This window comes from Chiloscyllium punctatum, chromosome 13 (genome assembly GCF_047496795.1).
Source record: "Chiloscyllium punctatum isolate Juve2018m chromosome 13, sChiPun1.3, whole genome shotgun sequence".
NCBI classification, from domain to species: domain Eukaryota; kingdom Metazoa; phylum Chordata; class Chondrichthyes; order Orectolobiformes; family Hemiscylliidae; genus Chiloscyllium; species Chiloscyllium punctatum.
This window is the reverse complement of record NC_092751.1, coordinates 78,551,119-78,565,709: the sequence shown is the minus strand read 5'-3', so window position 1 is coordinate 78,565,709 and position 14,591 is coordinate 78,551,119. Positions and strand designations below refer to the sequence as shown.

The window sequence follows — 14,591 nt, the reverse complement described above, 5'->3', positions numbered from 1 at the left end:
AATGCAAAACGTGTAAAGTTGTGTTATGGGTCAGATCAGACCTGAAGAAGGCAGCCTAATCAATAGCATTTTCTTATTTTAAAGGCAAAGCCGAATGCAATGTAACATGTTCCAGTTGCAATTCAATTGGTCAAACTACTGTACATTAGGCAAAACACAATTTATTTAAACGCTACTTTAAATGCAACAAAACAAGCAACTTAGTATGACTTAACTCAATTCGAAAACTTTAGAGAAAAATAGATGCAGTAATTATTAGTGATTAACTGTTCCAATGTAGTAACATCCCAAAAACACACCCCTTGGTAAAAAGGCAAATTCAGAAAAATATGTCTGTCTCGCAGGTAACCCAGCTTCTAGCCGTAGCTGAGAGAGGGAAAAGGTAGCTGCTTCTACTTCCAAACTCCAGCAACTTCTGCCCTACTGAAACTCCCATAGCAACTAAAAAAATTAGAAGTTCTGGTCTGTGAGAGCTGGCCGCAACCCATCCTGACTGCTTGCATTGTTTTGAAGAAAGTCCCAGTGCCTCCAAAGCTGTTGACTTTTTTGAATCTTCTTGGAACCCCCTGCCTTAAAGCCTCTCTCTTCCAAAAAAAAGGACAAAATAGCGTATTAAAGCGTCACAATTGACAGTGAGTTTTGAGAAGATTTGTAGTTCAGGTTCTGAATGTAGGTTTGCTCGCTTGTTTTTGACATTTAACCATCTTTCCTGATGAAACACTGTAACGATTCTTGTTCTGTGATAGTGCAGTATGTTTGAACTATTCATTCTTTATGTCTTTACTCTGGTTTATGTACAGACACAATCTGAAAATTTAAAACTGTGTTTTTGTTTTTAGGTGTGGGTGACTTCACATTGAATGAAGTTGGTTTCCTTCCAGATCCCTGCCCCCTCCCGGAGCAGCAGAAGAAACGTTCCCTGCATGAGAAAGAAAAGCTGATCTATGCCCCAATGTCGGGTGTTGGGGGTATTGTTTATGATAAGGACGCTGTATATATTGATCTTGGTGGGAGCCATATGGACCGTGAGGAGGAGGTAATATAGTACATCTTAGGTCTTCTATATTTCATTGTGTTCTTTCTTGCCAGTGTTGTAGGTTCCCTACTATCCCATGAAACATTTTGATGGTTGCTGTCAGCCCTCCAATACATGGCTGAAGAACACTTTGAGATGTGACCTGGTAAATAGTATTGATATCCTACTTAACATGACAAAAATGAAAAATGGTCCTCTTGTTATAGGGCATGAATGCACACTTTCCAACATGCTGGATTCCAACCCCATTAGCTTAAATGGCGTGGCTATTGGGTGATTGTTTTAGATGATGCAAGATCGATGAGGACGGAACTATCACATTATATTAGAACCGACTGTATTTCTGTCGCCTGTTGTTCTTCACTCACTCTCTCCTTTCTTGACTTTGCAATGGATCAATTGGAATCTTCATTAGCTCTTTGAATCTCCTATCTTATGCCCACATTTCCACCGCGAGCCATTCCTACTACCTTTCCTCCATCTCAGTCCTTACCACTTCACGTGAAAGCAGTAAATAAGGTTTCATGGACACAATCTCCTTGAGAAATTAGATAGTTTGTATCCAAACTTCTTTTAAAGGCTCTCAGTTCTTCATGCCCCTTCCTCAAGTACTTCAATCACACTTCATTGCTGCAGGTTCAAATCTCTGCCTCAAGCACCATTTCCAGTTGCCCCTAATCTTCAGCTTTTTCGGTCTTGTATATGATTTCTTCTCAGCCACCTCCTTAATATCCCGTGTCTACCTCTTGCTTTCCTGCACTCCTTAACTGTTATAAAGTTAGTAGTTTAGACATTTATGACATGGATAAGGGAGGAAGGCCTGAATTGCAGAAAGACCAAGAGTGAAATATCGAATGCAGTCTAATGATACATCATGATGTAGCATCCATTGAGAGATAAAGAAACTTACATTGAGAAGAATATAGGAACATTGGAGTCGGAGGACACTATTGAGACCCTCCGGCCTACTCCACCATTTTGTATCATGGCTGATCATGTTCCTGTACCATTCCTATATTCATTGATGTCATCAGTAGAAATTTGTCAAGTTCTGTTGTGACTTCACTTAATGACTGAGCTTTCTCCGCCCTTTGGGATGGAAAATTCTCAAGGTTCACTATCCTGTGAGCTTGCCTTTTATCCTGAAACTGTACACCCTAATTTTGGACCCAACAGGAGAAACATCCTTTTTGTATCCATTTGCCTATTCCTAAGAGTTTTTCCCACATTTGTTCCGCTACAGTGCGGAAGTAGGCCATGTGGCTCATCAAGTCCACATGAAACCTCCAAAGAGCATCAAACCCAGAGCCCCCCCACCGCCCAAACAGTCCCCTGAACCCTCCATTTCCCATGCCTAATCCACCTAACTTGCACATCTTTGGACTTATTGAGGAAACCAAAACAGCTGACAGAAACCCACAAAGACACAGGGAGAGTGTGCATAATGCATACAGTCACCCGAGATTGGAATCAAAACCTGTTCCCTCGGGCTGTGAGGCTACAGTGCTAACCACTGAGCCCAACACTTTGCCTTCTTCTGAACTCCAGACAATGCAGGCCTCATCTTAATATCTTCTCACAGGACAGTCCCACCATGTCAGAAATTCAGTCTGTGAATCCCCACTGTGTTTCCTGTATGGCAAGTATATTCTTTCTAAGTGAGGGGACCAGAACTACATACAATTCTCTTAAGTTGTAGTCTTGACTAGATCTTCGTGGTATGCTCTAGAATTTTCTCATCTGAATCATTGTCCTACTTTGTTTTAATGCCCCTATCGAGTACCTTGTTTTTTTAATTATCTAAATATGTTATCTATGAAAATTGCGTTGTTGTTATACAATAGACTAATCACTTATCTCATCACTCTGTTAAGAGAACCATAGATAATTTGTTAATATAAATTTATAAAAGAAAATGTCTCATTTGTAGGAAGAACAAAGGCCAAACTACGATTTGGTGCAGAGTCTCGTCGCAACACGCAGCACCATTGATACCAAGATGGCATCTAGCAAAGTCTCTCTTTTCGTGGACTCAAAGCCACTTGCATCTGAGGAATTGGAAGAAAGTGGGTAGGTAGAAACCTCAATTCAATTTCAATCTACTTTTTTTTTCCCCCAGAAAAGAAAATGGGATATGGTTGTGGTTGGCTGGGTCAACATTTATTACCCATTCCTAGTTGCCTATTGAGAAGGTGATGGTGAGCTAAAACCTTGAACTGCTGCTGTCAGTGTTCTTCAGGTAGATCCACAACGTTGTTAGGAAGAAAGTTCCAGGATTTTGATGTAGTGCCACTGAAGGAATAACAATATATTTCCAAGTGAGGATGATGCATGACTTGGAAGGGAACTTGCAAGTTGTGTTCCCATGTATCTGCTGTTGTTATCATTCTAAATAGCTGTAGCTATGAGTTTGCATGGTTCTGACTTGGTGAATTTCCGTAATGCATTTTATAGATGGTATACATTGCTGCTATCGGGCATTGGTGGTGAAAAGAATTTGTGAATGGCACCACATTCACAAACAATCAAGTGAGCTGCTTTATTCTGGATTGTGCCATGCTTCTTAAGTGTTGTTGGAGGTTCACTTATCCAGGCATATTCCGTCCTGCTCCTGACTTTTAGATGGTGGACTGTCTTTGGGGAGTCAGGAGGTGAGTTACTTGCAGGATTCGTAGCCTCTGACCTACACTTTTCGATACTGTTTATATGGCTGGTTCAGTTTCTGATAATGGTAACACCCACTGAATGTCAAAGGACGATGGTTAGATTCTCTCTTTATGGAAATGGTCACTGCCTGGCACTTGTATGGTGCAAATGTTCCTTGCAATTTTTCAGCTCAAACCTGGATATTGTTCAGGTCTTCTTGTATTTAGATAAGGGCTAAAGGTAAAATCACTGGACTAGTAATCCAGACCACATAACCACTGTGTTGATTTATTGTGAAAACCCATCTGGTTCACTGATGTCCTTTAGGAAAGGCAAACTACCATTCTCATCTTTGTGAACTACTCCCTGAGCATTTAGAGATAGGAAGTGGTGGCTCAGCCTGTGCTGTTCATATCTCATGAGCAAATATAAAAATAAACTTTTGGGAGGAGCGTGTGATGTGAGGTACCCAGAGCAGGAGGTCCACATCACCTTGAGGAGTGAGTGGCACAAGAACTCTGACAGTATCACCTTGAAGAGGAAGAAAGGATACTGTGACAGTTTGCATTACTTGCAGAAGTGGGTGAGAAAAGAATCACCAGTCAAGTAGTTAATATCACCTTGAGGAGTTGATGACGTGATGACTCTGTGGCAGGTAGTCAGCATCTCTTAGAAGAGTAGATGAGTGAAGATCATCTACAGGAGCAGTTGAGTAAAGTATTCTGAGATAGGCATTGGGCACCACCGAGAGGAACAGGCAGTTTATTCATGTTTATGAATGGGAAAAGTGAGGACTTCAAAACAGGCAGACAACATTACCAAAAGAACCAAGTGAGAAAAGGATTTCACCCTCGGCAGAACTAAATTCATTGGAACTGATTGTAGAATCATAGAATCCCTACAGTGTGGAAACAGGCCATTTGGCCCAACAAGTCCACACCGACCCTCTGAAGGTCAGAGTATCCCACCCAAACCCATTCCCCTACTCTCCATTTCCCTTAACTAATGCACCTAGCCTACACATCCCTGAACACTATGGGCAAAAGGAGCAAGCTGTTTGCTGAGTGGTAAAAGTCTTTTTTTATTCTTAATCACTAATTTTGTATGATATTAAAACTTAAGTAGCAACAATAAGGATACTTAAGAAAAGACAACAGCGAGTCAACAGAAAGGATCGGCAGAAAATTAAAAATATAAGCTTTCAGTTCTGATGTATAGATGATTACATGAGCTGCATGCAAATTAGCATAGGCTACATAAAATTAGAAAAATGAATATGTGGCTCAAAGCCTGGCAGAGTAATACAGCACGTGAATAGGCCTTCAGCCCAAACTGGCCCTCATGATTTTGTGCACCTCAATAAGTTCAGCCCTCATTCTCTGATGTTCTAAGGAATAAAGTCCTATCCTGGCCAACCTCTCCCTACAACTCAGGCCTACTAGTTCTGGCAGCATCCTCATAAATCTTCTTTGCACTCTTTCCAGTTTACCTATGTCTTTTTATAACAGGGTGACCAAAACTGTGCACAATACTCCAAGCATGGCCTCACCAACTACTTACACAACTGTAACTAACATCCTAACTCCTATACTCAGTGCATTTACCGACGAAAGCCAGCACGCTAAATGCCTCCTTCACCACCCGGTCTACCTGTGATGCCGCTTAAAATGAACAATATACTTGTACTCCACTTCCCCATCTGATCAAGACCCCTGTGTAATTTTTGATAACCTTCCTTGCTATCAGTAATACCTCCTAATTTTGTATAATCTGCAAACTTATTAATCATGCCCTGTACATTCACAACCAGATCATTTATGTAAATACTAAATAACAAAGGTCCCAGCACTGACCCTGTGGCACACCACTAGTCACAGGCCTCCAGTATAAGAAACAACCTTCAATGATCATCCTCTGCTTCCTACCATTGAGCCAATTTTGAATCCAATTAGGTAGCTCTCCCTGGATCCTATGCGACCTAATCTTCATGACTAGCTTGCTGTGCAGGACCTTGTCAAAGGCCTTACTAAAGTCCATATAGACAACTTGCATTGCTCTATCCTCATCTATCCTCTTGGTAACCTCTTCGCAAAACTCTAAATGATTTGTCAGACATCACTTCCTGCGCACAAATCTATGCTGACGATCCCTAATCAGACCTTGACTATCCAAATGTTGGTCGATCCTGTCCCTCAGTATCCTCTTCAGCAACTGCCTACCATCATGTCAGGCTCACTGGCCTGGAGTTCCCTGGCTTGTTTTTGCTCCTTTCTTAAACAATGGAACAACATTAGTCACCCTCCAGTCTTCTGGAACTTCACCAGTGGCTAAAGATGAAGCAAATATCTTTGCAAAGGCCTCTGCAATTTCTTCTCTAGCCTCCCACAATGTCCGACGATGGACTTTATCTGGCCCAGGTATTTAGCCACCATTAATGCACTTTAAGGCCTCCATGGTAATTTGTTTGTGGTCTAAAACATCCTCACTTGTTTTCTTTATTTCCTTAACATCCATGGTTTTCTCCTCAGTAAAAACTGAGGAGAACTATTCATTAAAAATCTCCTGTATCTTCTGTGACTCCACACATAGACAGCCGTGCTGATAATTAAGGGGACCTATTCTCTCCCTGTAGTGGAAGACCTAAGTTCATGTGTTTGACCTGTTGGCATCTGTACTGTATTGATGGGATAATATGCATCTAAATAGCCTTGGAGCCTGTATGCTTGCGTATCCAGGGAAGTAAAGAGTGTGTTAAACTAGAAAATGGGGAGATGGGATCAAATGTGGAAAGATATGGTATATCTGGAGGCAATGTAAGTGGGGATGGTAGCCTGACGAGAAATGAGGGTTGGAGATTAGCAGTGAGAAAAGAATGGAGAAATAAACTCACAGCCAAACTCGACATTGTCAAGATAACTAACAACAAATCTAAAAGCTGTGAATCTCTGTGCAACAGTCATAACAAAATAATTCAATTGATAGCGCACATTAAAGTAAATAAAAATGATCTAGTAGTCATTATGGAGATAAGGTTATGAGATGATCAGGATTGGACCCGAAGTATTGAGGAATATATTACATTCAATAACAACAGGAGGATGGCACTGTTAATTGTATGAGTCTAATGTGGGTCACTAATAGGCTCAGCGCTATGACATTCCACCCTCCAATCCATCCTTAAGCTCTACCTTTTCAAACTGAATCCTGCTAGTTTTGAAATACCTGCTTTTATTAAGTCACTTTTGAAATACCTGCTTTTATTAAGTCACTTTTGAAATACCTGCTTTTATTAAGTGTTTGTGCTGGGGTTTCATTGTTGACAAGGCCAGTTCTTGATTTGAGAAAGTGGTGATGAGATGTCTCTTTCACCTCTGCTGTTTGTATGGTGACAGAGGTAAAGTAAGGTGCATTTTTGACTGAGTGGTGATGAAGGCTTTGGTTAAATCATGTGCCAGGCAGGATAGTATGTGACCTGTGGGGGAGCTCAGAGGAGATGGTATTTTTGTGTACCTTGTATCCTTGACTTTCTGAGGTCAAAGTTGTGGAGTTGTGAGATACTGCCAAAGGAGCCTTGATGAGTTGCTTCAATTCATCTTGTAGCCAGAGTGTGCCAATTGTGAAGGACTCTTGGGTATAATGCTGATCAAGTAAGCTTTGTTTTGAACTATGAAGAACTTCTTAAATGTTTAACCTGCATCCATCTTGGTGACGAGGGAATTGGGAAGTGAGCCAATATGCACTGAATACCCAGTCTGTGGTTTGCTTCACCAACTGTGGAATTTATATTGATGGCTCATTGAAATTTCAACAGTGACTTTTGCTGACAAAGGATTTAGTGGCAGTAACGCTGTGAAGGGATACTTAGGCTTTAATGACTCTGGGCGTCATGCGATGCAAATCAAACCCTGCTTTTTCCCAAGTCAACCACTGAATTGCAATTCTACTTAACTCTCTAAGTTAAAAGATTATGCACACTAGGTTTATCTCCATTAATAAGAAACTAATTACAGCAAACTTTGTTTTAACCGATATGAATAGGCACTCTTGATAAACTGGCAAAAAGTGTGTACCTTGAATATTGCAAAGTTTACTGTAACTTTGTCCTATTATTATAATTATTCAATTTACTTATCTCATTGTAAAGATACTTGTTCAATCGAGTTGCCGCATTAACAGTTGATTCAATTTTGAGTCAATTTCCTCTCAAATACCATAATGATTGGGTAGTCAGTTGACAGTGAGTGTGAAAAGGCTATCTACAGTAAGTTTTTCTCCATTTGAGGCAAAGTTGCATTACTATTTCAGTGATTTACATTGAAAATAAAGTAATGTGCATTATCTCCTACACTACGTTTCCATTACTTAGTGTGTGTTTTAACATTGATTATGTGGACCTCTTGACTAGCTCGAATAATTAATTAATCAGCACATTCTTGGTCCCAAAGGTGCCAGATAATAAAAAAAACTGTATGTATTATAATCGCATTTATAATCAACAGTGAGAAGCAGATCAGATGAATTACAAATGTGCAACTGTAGAAATGTAAGAGAAGAAAAGGGCAGGATTGCTAATCTATGTAATTTATATTTCACCCCTTTTAAAACTTTGTTTCTGAGAGTGTATTCCAAAGATAAACTGACAAATGTTATGAGTAGAGGGAAATATTAATAGTCACAGGAACACAATTTGGGATTCCCAGTCCATAATCACAAAGCTAGATGGGTTGGTTTACTAGCCCCTTTTCTTTCTTTGATGTCTCGCTGTTGTTTGCACAATGACCTTTAGTTTACTGATTGTTTGATTGGACCGGAAGTTGTTCTTTTGCTGTGATGTTCCGTCATCTTTCAGCAATTCTGAGTGAAGTTTTTCTCTGCTCTTTTGACAATATTGGAAAGGACAACTTTTCAGAAGCAGAGAAGAAAGAGAGTGAGAGATGTTGATCTACAAACTTCTGGGACTTGTATTTTTTTGTTTTTATTTTACTCCACCCCCCCACCCAGGTCTGTATTAAAGTGACTAATGAGATGATTGTGTTCCTATGTTGAGCTCTCCTGAACTCAGAACAACTGGTGCTAATTGAAAAGCTAATCAAAAGACTGTCTCTAGGCAGGGTTGCTGTGAACAGGCAGATTTGGCTGGATTTCCTCTTTACTGCTTCAGTTCGGCGACATGTTGAATATGCAATGTGCTCCAGTAACTTATTTTAAAACTGCAAATAATTTCTTACACGTTTTGCTGAACTTAAAGCAGCATCTTCTCCTATTTTTATTACATTATCCAAAAATAATTACTGGTCTTTACAAGACTCTCTTGTTGAAGTTGGTCATCACATGCCACCATGCGGTGTGAATGTTACTCGTCACATATCAAATCTTGGTGTTGCCTTGACCTTAATGTATGGAGAGACAGTTTGCTTTTTTACTTGAGGCATTACACACGGTACTGAGCACTGCAGTCATCAATGTATAGCCCCACTTTAGACCTTGGGAAGGCTGGTTATTGAGGAAGCAACTGCAGATAGTTGAGCCTGGGTCTGTGAGGAGCTCCTGCAGTGCTGTCGTAGAACTGCGAGGTCAAATCTCTCTTTCAACAGAGGTCAAAAGTGTTCCAGAGCAAAGCTTTTTCTCTTTAGGATGGTTTATTTGTTGGACTCTTTTCGATTTAAAAGTCAGATTTCAACCTTGTCAAGAACTTTGGCAAGCCTGCAGTTAGAGTACTGTGACCAATTGTCATTACGGTATTGATGGAGGATATAGAAACTTGACCAAAAGATGCAGGAGCAGAAGTAGGCCATTCAAACGACTGATTTTGCCGTTCACTGAAAACATGGCTGATATGATAAATCTCAAATCCTGCCTCTTCCCCTTAAAATTTGGTTTCCTTTACTGACTGACAACGAGAATCTAGAGAAAGTATATTCCTGTTAGGGTGAAAGGGAAGGCTGGTAGGTATAGGGAATGCTGGATGACTAAAGAAATTGAGGGTTTGGTTAAGAAAAAGAAGGAAACATATGTAAGGTGTAGTCCGGATAGATCGAATGAATCCTTAGAAGAGCATAAAGGAAGTAGGAGTATACTTAAGAGGGAAATCAGGAGGGCAAAATGGGGACATGAGATAGCTTTGGCAAATAGAATTAAGGAGAATCCAAAGGGTTTTTACACATACGTTAAGGACAAAAGGTTAACTAGGGAGAGAATAGGGCCCCTCAAAAAATCAGCAAGGCAGTCTTTGTAAGGAGCCGCAGAAAATAGGGAAGATACTGAACGAGTAATTTTGTATCAGTATTTACTGTGGAAAAGGATATGGTAGATATAGACTGTAGGGAAATAGATGGTGATCTCTTGCAAAATGTCCAGATTATAGAGGAGGAAGTGCTGGATTTCTTGAAATGCGTAAAGGTGGAAAAATCCTCAGAACCTGATCAGGTGTGCCCTAGAACTCTGTGGGAAGCTAGAGAAATGATTGCTGGACCTCTTGCTGAGATATTTGTATCATCGGTAAGTCACAGGTGAGGTGCTGGAAGACTGGAGGTTGGCTAACGTGATGCCACTGTTTAAGGGTGGTAAGGACAAGCCAGTGAACTATAGACCAGTGAGCCTGATGTCGGTGGTGGACAAGTTGTTGGAGGGAATCTTGAGGGACAAGATGTAATGTATTTGGAAAGGCAAGGACTGATTAGGGATAGTCAACATGGCTTTGTGCATGGGAAATTGTGTCTCATAAACTTGATTGAGTTTTTTGAAGAAGTCACAAAGCGGAATGATGAGGGCAGAGGGGTAGATTTGGTCTATATGGACTTCAGTAAGGCGTTCGACAAGGTTCCCCATGGGAGACTGATTAGCAAGGTTAGATCTCATGGAATTAAGGGAGAACTAGCCATTTGGATGCAGAACTGGCTCAAAGATAGAAGACAGAGGGTGGTGGTGGAGGGTTGTTTTTCAGACTGGTAGCATGTCACCAGTGGAGTGCCACAAGGATCGGTGCTGGGTCCTCTACTTTTTGTAATTTACATAAATGATTTGGATGCGAGCATAAGAGGTATAGTTAGTACGTTTGCAGATGACATCAAAATTGGAGGTGTAGTGGACAGCGAAGAGAGTTACCTCACATTACAACAGGATCTTGACCAGATGGGTCAATGGGCTGAGAAGTGGCAGATGAAGTTTAATTCAGATAAATGCAAGGAGCTGCATTTTGGGAAAGCAAATCTTAGCAGGACTTATACACTTAATGGTAAGTTCCCAGGGAGTGTTGCTGAACAGAGAGATCTTGGAGTGCAGGTTTATAGCTCCTTGAAAGTGGAGCCCAAAAACTAGTGTGGACTTACGAGTCTGTCTTTTCCTTTAAAAAAAAAGTAGAATCCCTACAGTGTGGAAACAGGCCATTTGTCCCAACAAGTCCACACCAACCCTCCGAAGAGTAATCCACCCAGGCCATTCTCTGACCCTAATACTCTACATCTATTCCTAACTAATGCACCAAACCTACACATACCTGACTGCTATGGGCACTTTAGCATGGCCAATTCACCTAACCTGCACATCTTTGGATTGTGGGAGGAAACCACTACATCTGGAGGAAACTCACACAGACAAGAGGAGAATGTACAAACTCCACAGAGAGTTGCCCAAGGCTGGAATCAAACCCGCTGCTAACCACTAAGCCACTGTGTCGCCCAGACATTAATGTGTGATTTACAATTGATCAGCTGTTGGAAAATTATAATCAATTACTGTTACTTTTTGCTCATGAACAGAGATTCTGGTTTGGTATGCAATTTGTTACTGCAATTTGTTATCAAATGAAAGCATGCTTGTTTTAAATGTGGTTTGTTTAAAGAAATAGTCAATGATGCTGTAAATGGGAGATGCTACTGTCTAGAACTAATTGAACTTCTCCATTTGGTATGTTAATTCCCCAATATTTGATACTCCTTAGGAGAGGGATGGTATCAATAGCTCAGGAAGAGAATTTAGAAAAGTACACTGAAAATCATTGATTGTCTCATCAATATTTAATTGATCTGTACTTAAAATGATATGGCTTTCGTGCAAGTGAAGACAGGAAATCATAGTGATTTGACAGGGACTGAGACCTTGCAGCTTTTTTTGTTCTCTTTTCCCAGTATAAATATTTATGTAATAACTTTCAGAACTAAATGACACAAAAAGCTTTATTCAATCTTGATGTAGCATGTGAGGTGGAAAGGAGTCGTAAACGCATAGATACACGTTTTGTTGTATTTACTTGTTCAAGTTTCCACAATAGTTTAATCCTGGAATCGTCTGAAGTGACACAGTGCAAGTTATCAGTGATTGGAAAGAGATTTTATGAAATCACTGACATAAGCTCACTGTCTTGAAAATAGCTAGGGAGCTCTCTTTTCAGTTCTTTTAGGCAGATGGTTGATTACTTCCTAAATAGTAAGGATAGTGAAGATACTGTCTAACATACATAGAGCCGGGATTTACCATTGAAAGTGATTAAAGATGCAAAAACTGATTACAAGTCCTTTGCTAACTTGTGCAATTTGCAAAGTGCAAAGTGCTGCGATGTTAATTTATTTCTTGAGGCTTTTTAAATGTGTTATTGATGTTATAATTGCAAAAGTGAAAAATATAAATATAATAAACTTCCATCTCACTAATTATGTTGCAGGCGAATTCACATCAAAAATCTGCAGTGAAAATTCTGTTCCATTTTGACATCTGTGACAAATTGTGCTGCAGCAGCTGAGGCAATCTACAACATCCTAAAACAATTGGCTAAATTTGAAATCAAACAACTTAGGAAAGTCTGAAAAATATTGTCAACTTGTCCTATCTCCCTATGTCAATTGATTCATCAAAATATTCCAAAGTCAGAATCTTTGTCAAATAGTAATTATTTATCCCTTAGGCCGTAAGGTGTTTACCAAGATTTGTTGAAATATGTTCATTAGTTTTTGAAATATATTCTTTATACACATTAAACGTAGAAAAGTACAGCACAGGACAGGCCCTTTCTGCCCACGATGTTGTGCCGAAGATTATTCCTAATCTAAAATAAAATAACCTAACTTAAGCACCCCTCAATTCACTGCTGTCCTTGTGCATAACCAGCAGTCGCTTAAACGTCCCTAATGACTCGGCTTCCACTTCCACCGCCACCGCTGGCTACGTGTTCCATGCATTCACAACTCTCTGCGTAAAGAACCTACTTCTGATGTCTCCTCTATACCTTGCTCCTAATATCTTAAGACGATGACCCCTCGTGCCAGTCAATCCTGCCCTGGGGAAAAATCTGCTATTGATTCTATCCATGTCTCTCATTACCTTGTATACCTTAACCAGGTATACCTCCTCCTCTCCAGAAAGAAAAGTCTGAGTTTAGTCAATCTCTCTTCGTAAGGCAAACCCTCCAGTCCAGGCAGCATTCTGGTAAACCTTCTTTGCACTCTCTCCAAAGTCTCTGTATCTTTCCTATAGTAGGGCGACCAGAACTGGACACAATATTCAAAGTGTGGTCTCACCAGGGACTTGTAGAGCTGTAGCAAAACCTCGTGCTCTTAAACTCGCTTCCCCTGTTGATGAAAGCCAAAGCACTGTATGCTTTCTTAACAACCCTATCCATTCGGTGGCAACTTTGAGGGATCTATGCACTTGAACACCAAGATCCCTCTGTTCCTCCACACTCTCAAGAATCCTGTCTTTAATCCTATATTCAACATTTGAGTTTGACATTCCAAAATGCATCACTTCACATTTATTCAGGTTGAACTCCATCTGCCATTTCTCAGCCCAGCTCTGCGTCCTGTCTATGTTGTGCTGCAGCCTGCAATAGCCCTTGATATTATCATCGGCACCTCCAACCTTTGTGTCATCTGCAAATTTACTATCCCACCCCTCAACCTCCTTATCCAAGTCATTTGTAAAAACTACAAATAGATCAGGCCCAAGGACAGAGTCCTGCAGGGCAACACACACTGCTCACCTCCAGGCAGAATACTTTCCATTTGCAACCACCCTCTGTCTTCTGTCAGCCAACCAATTCTGAATCTAGTCAGCCAAATCTCCCTGTATCCCATACCTCCTGACTTTATGAATGAGCCTACCATGGGCAACTTTATCAAATGCCTTGCTGAAGTCTATGTACACCACATCCACTGCTCGACCTTCGTCGATCTGTCTCATCACCTCCTCAAACAACTCAATAAGACTTGTGAGCCATGATCAAGCTTTTCCAAATAGTCATAAATCCTATCCCTCAGAATTCTTTTCAAGACCTTGCTGACAACAGATGTAAGACTGACTGGTGTGTAATTGCCAGGGATTTCCCCATTGCCCTTCTTGAAAAGAGAAACAACATTCGCCTCCCTCCAATCCTCTGGAACGACTCCCTTGGAGAGTGAGGAAGCAAAGATCTTCGACATTGGCTTAGCAACCTCCTTTCTCACTTCCCGGAGCAACCTAGGATAAATCTGGTCTGGCCCCGGGGACTTATCAATCTTAATGTTTGCAAAATTAAGATTTTGCAATTCACCAATCTTGATCTGTTCAAACCTGCTTCCCAGCTCCTCAAAGCTCTCATTCACAACAAGGTCCCTTTCCTTAGTGAAAACCAATGCAAAAAAACTTACTTAGGGCTTCCCCTATCTGCTCAGACACCGCGCATGAGTTCCCTACGCTACTCCTGACTGCCCTACCTACTCCATGATCATTCTCTTATTCCTCACATATGAGTAAAATGCCTTTGGGTTCTCCCTAATCCTTCCTGCCAAGCCTTTTTCATGTCCCCTCCTGGCTCTTCTCAGTCCATTTATAAGCTCTTTTCTAGTAAGCCGGTAATCCTGTAAAGCTGTATTACATCCTTGCTACCTCCACCTTAGGTAAGCTGCCTTCTTTCTTTTGACGAGAATCTCCTCTATTC

The 14,591-nt window shown here is 40.7% G+C and overlaps 1 protein-coding gene across 1 annotated transcript in view; it reads left to right on the top strand.

Annotated features, from left to right (window-relative positions):
• Positions 1–14,591, top strand: part of bms1 (BMS1 ribosome biogenesis factor) — a 110,810-nt gene that overhangs the window by 19,372 nt on the left and 76,847 nt on the right. Inside the window, exons 8-9 of the mRNA XM_072582918.1 lie at positions 840–1,036; positions 2,967–3,106. Of these exons, the coding sequence (XP_072439019.1) occupies positions 840–1,036; positions 2,967–3,106 (337 nt within the window). The remainder of the gene's footprint in view (positions 1–839; positions 1,037–2,966; positions 3,107–14,591) is intronic.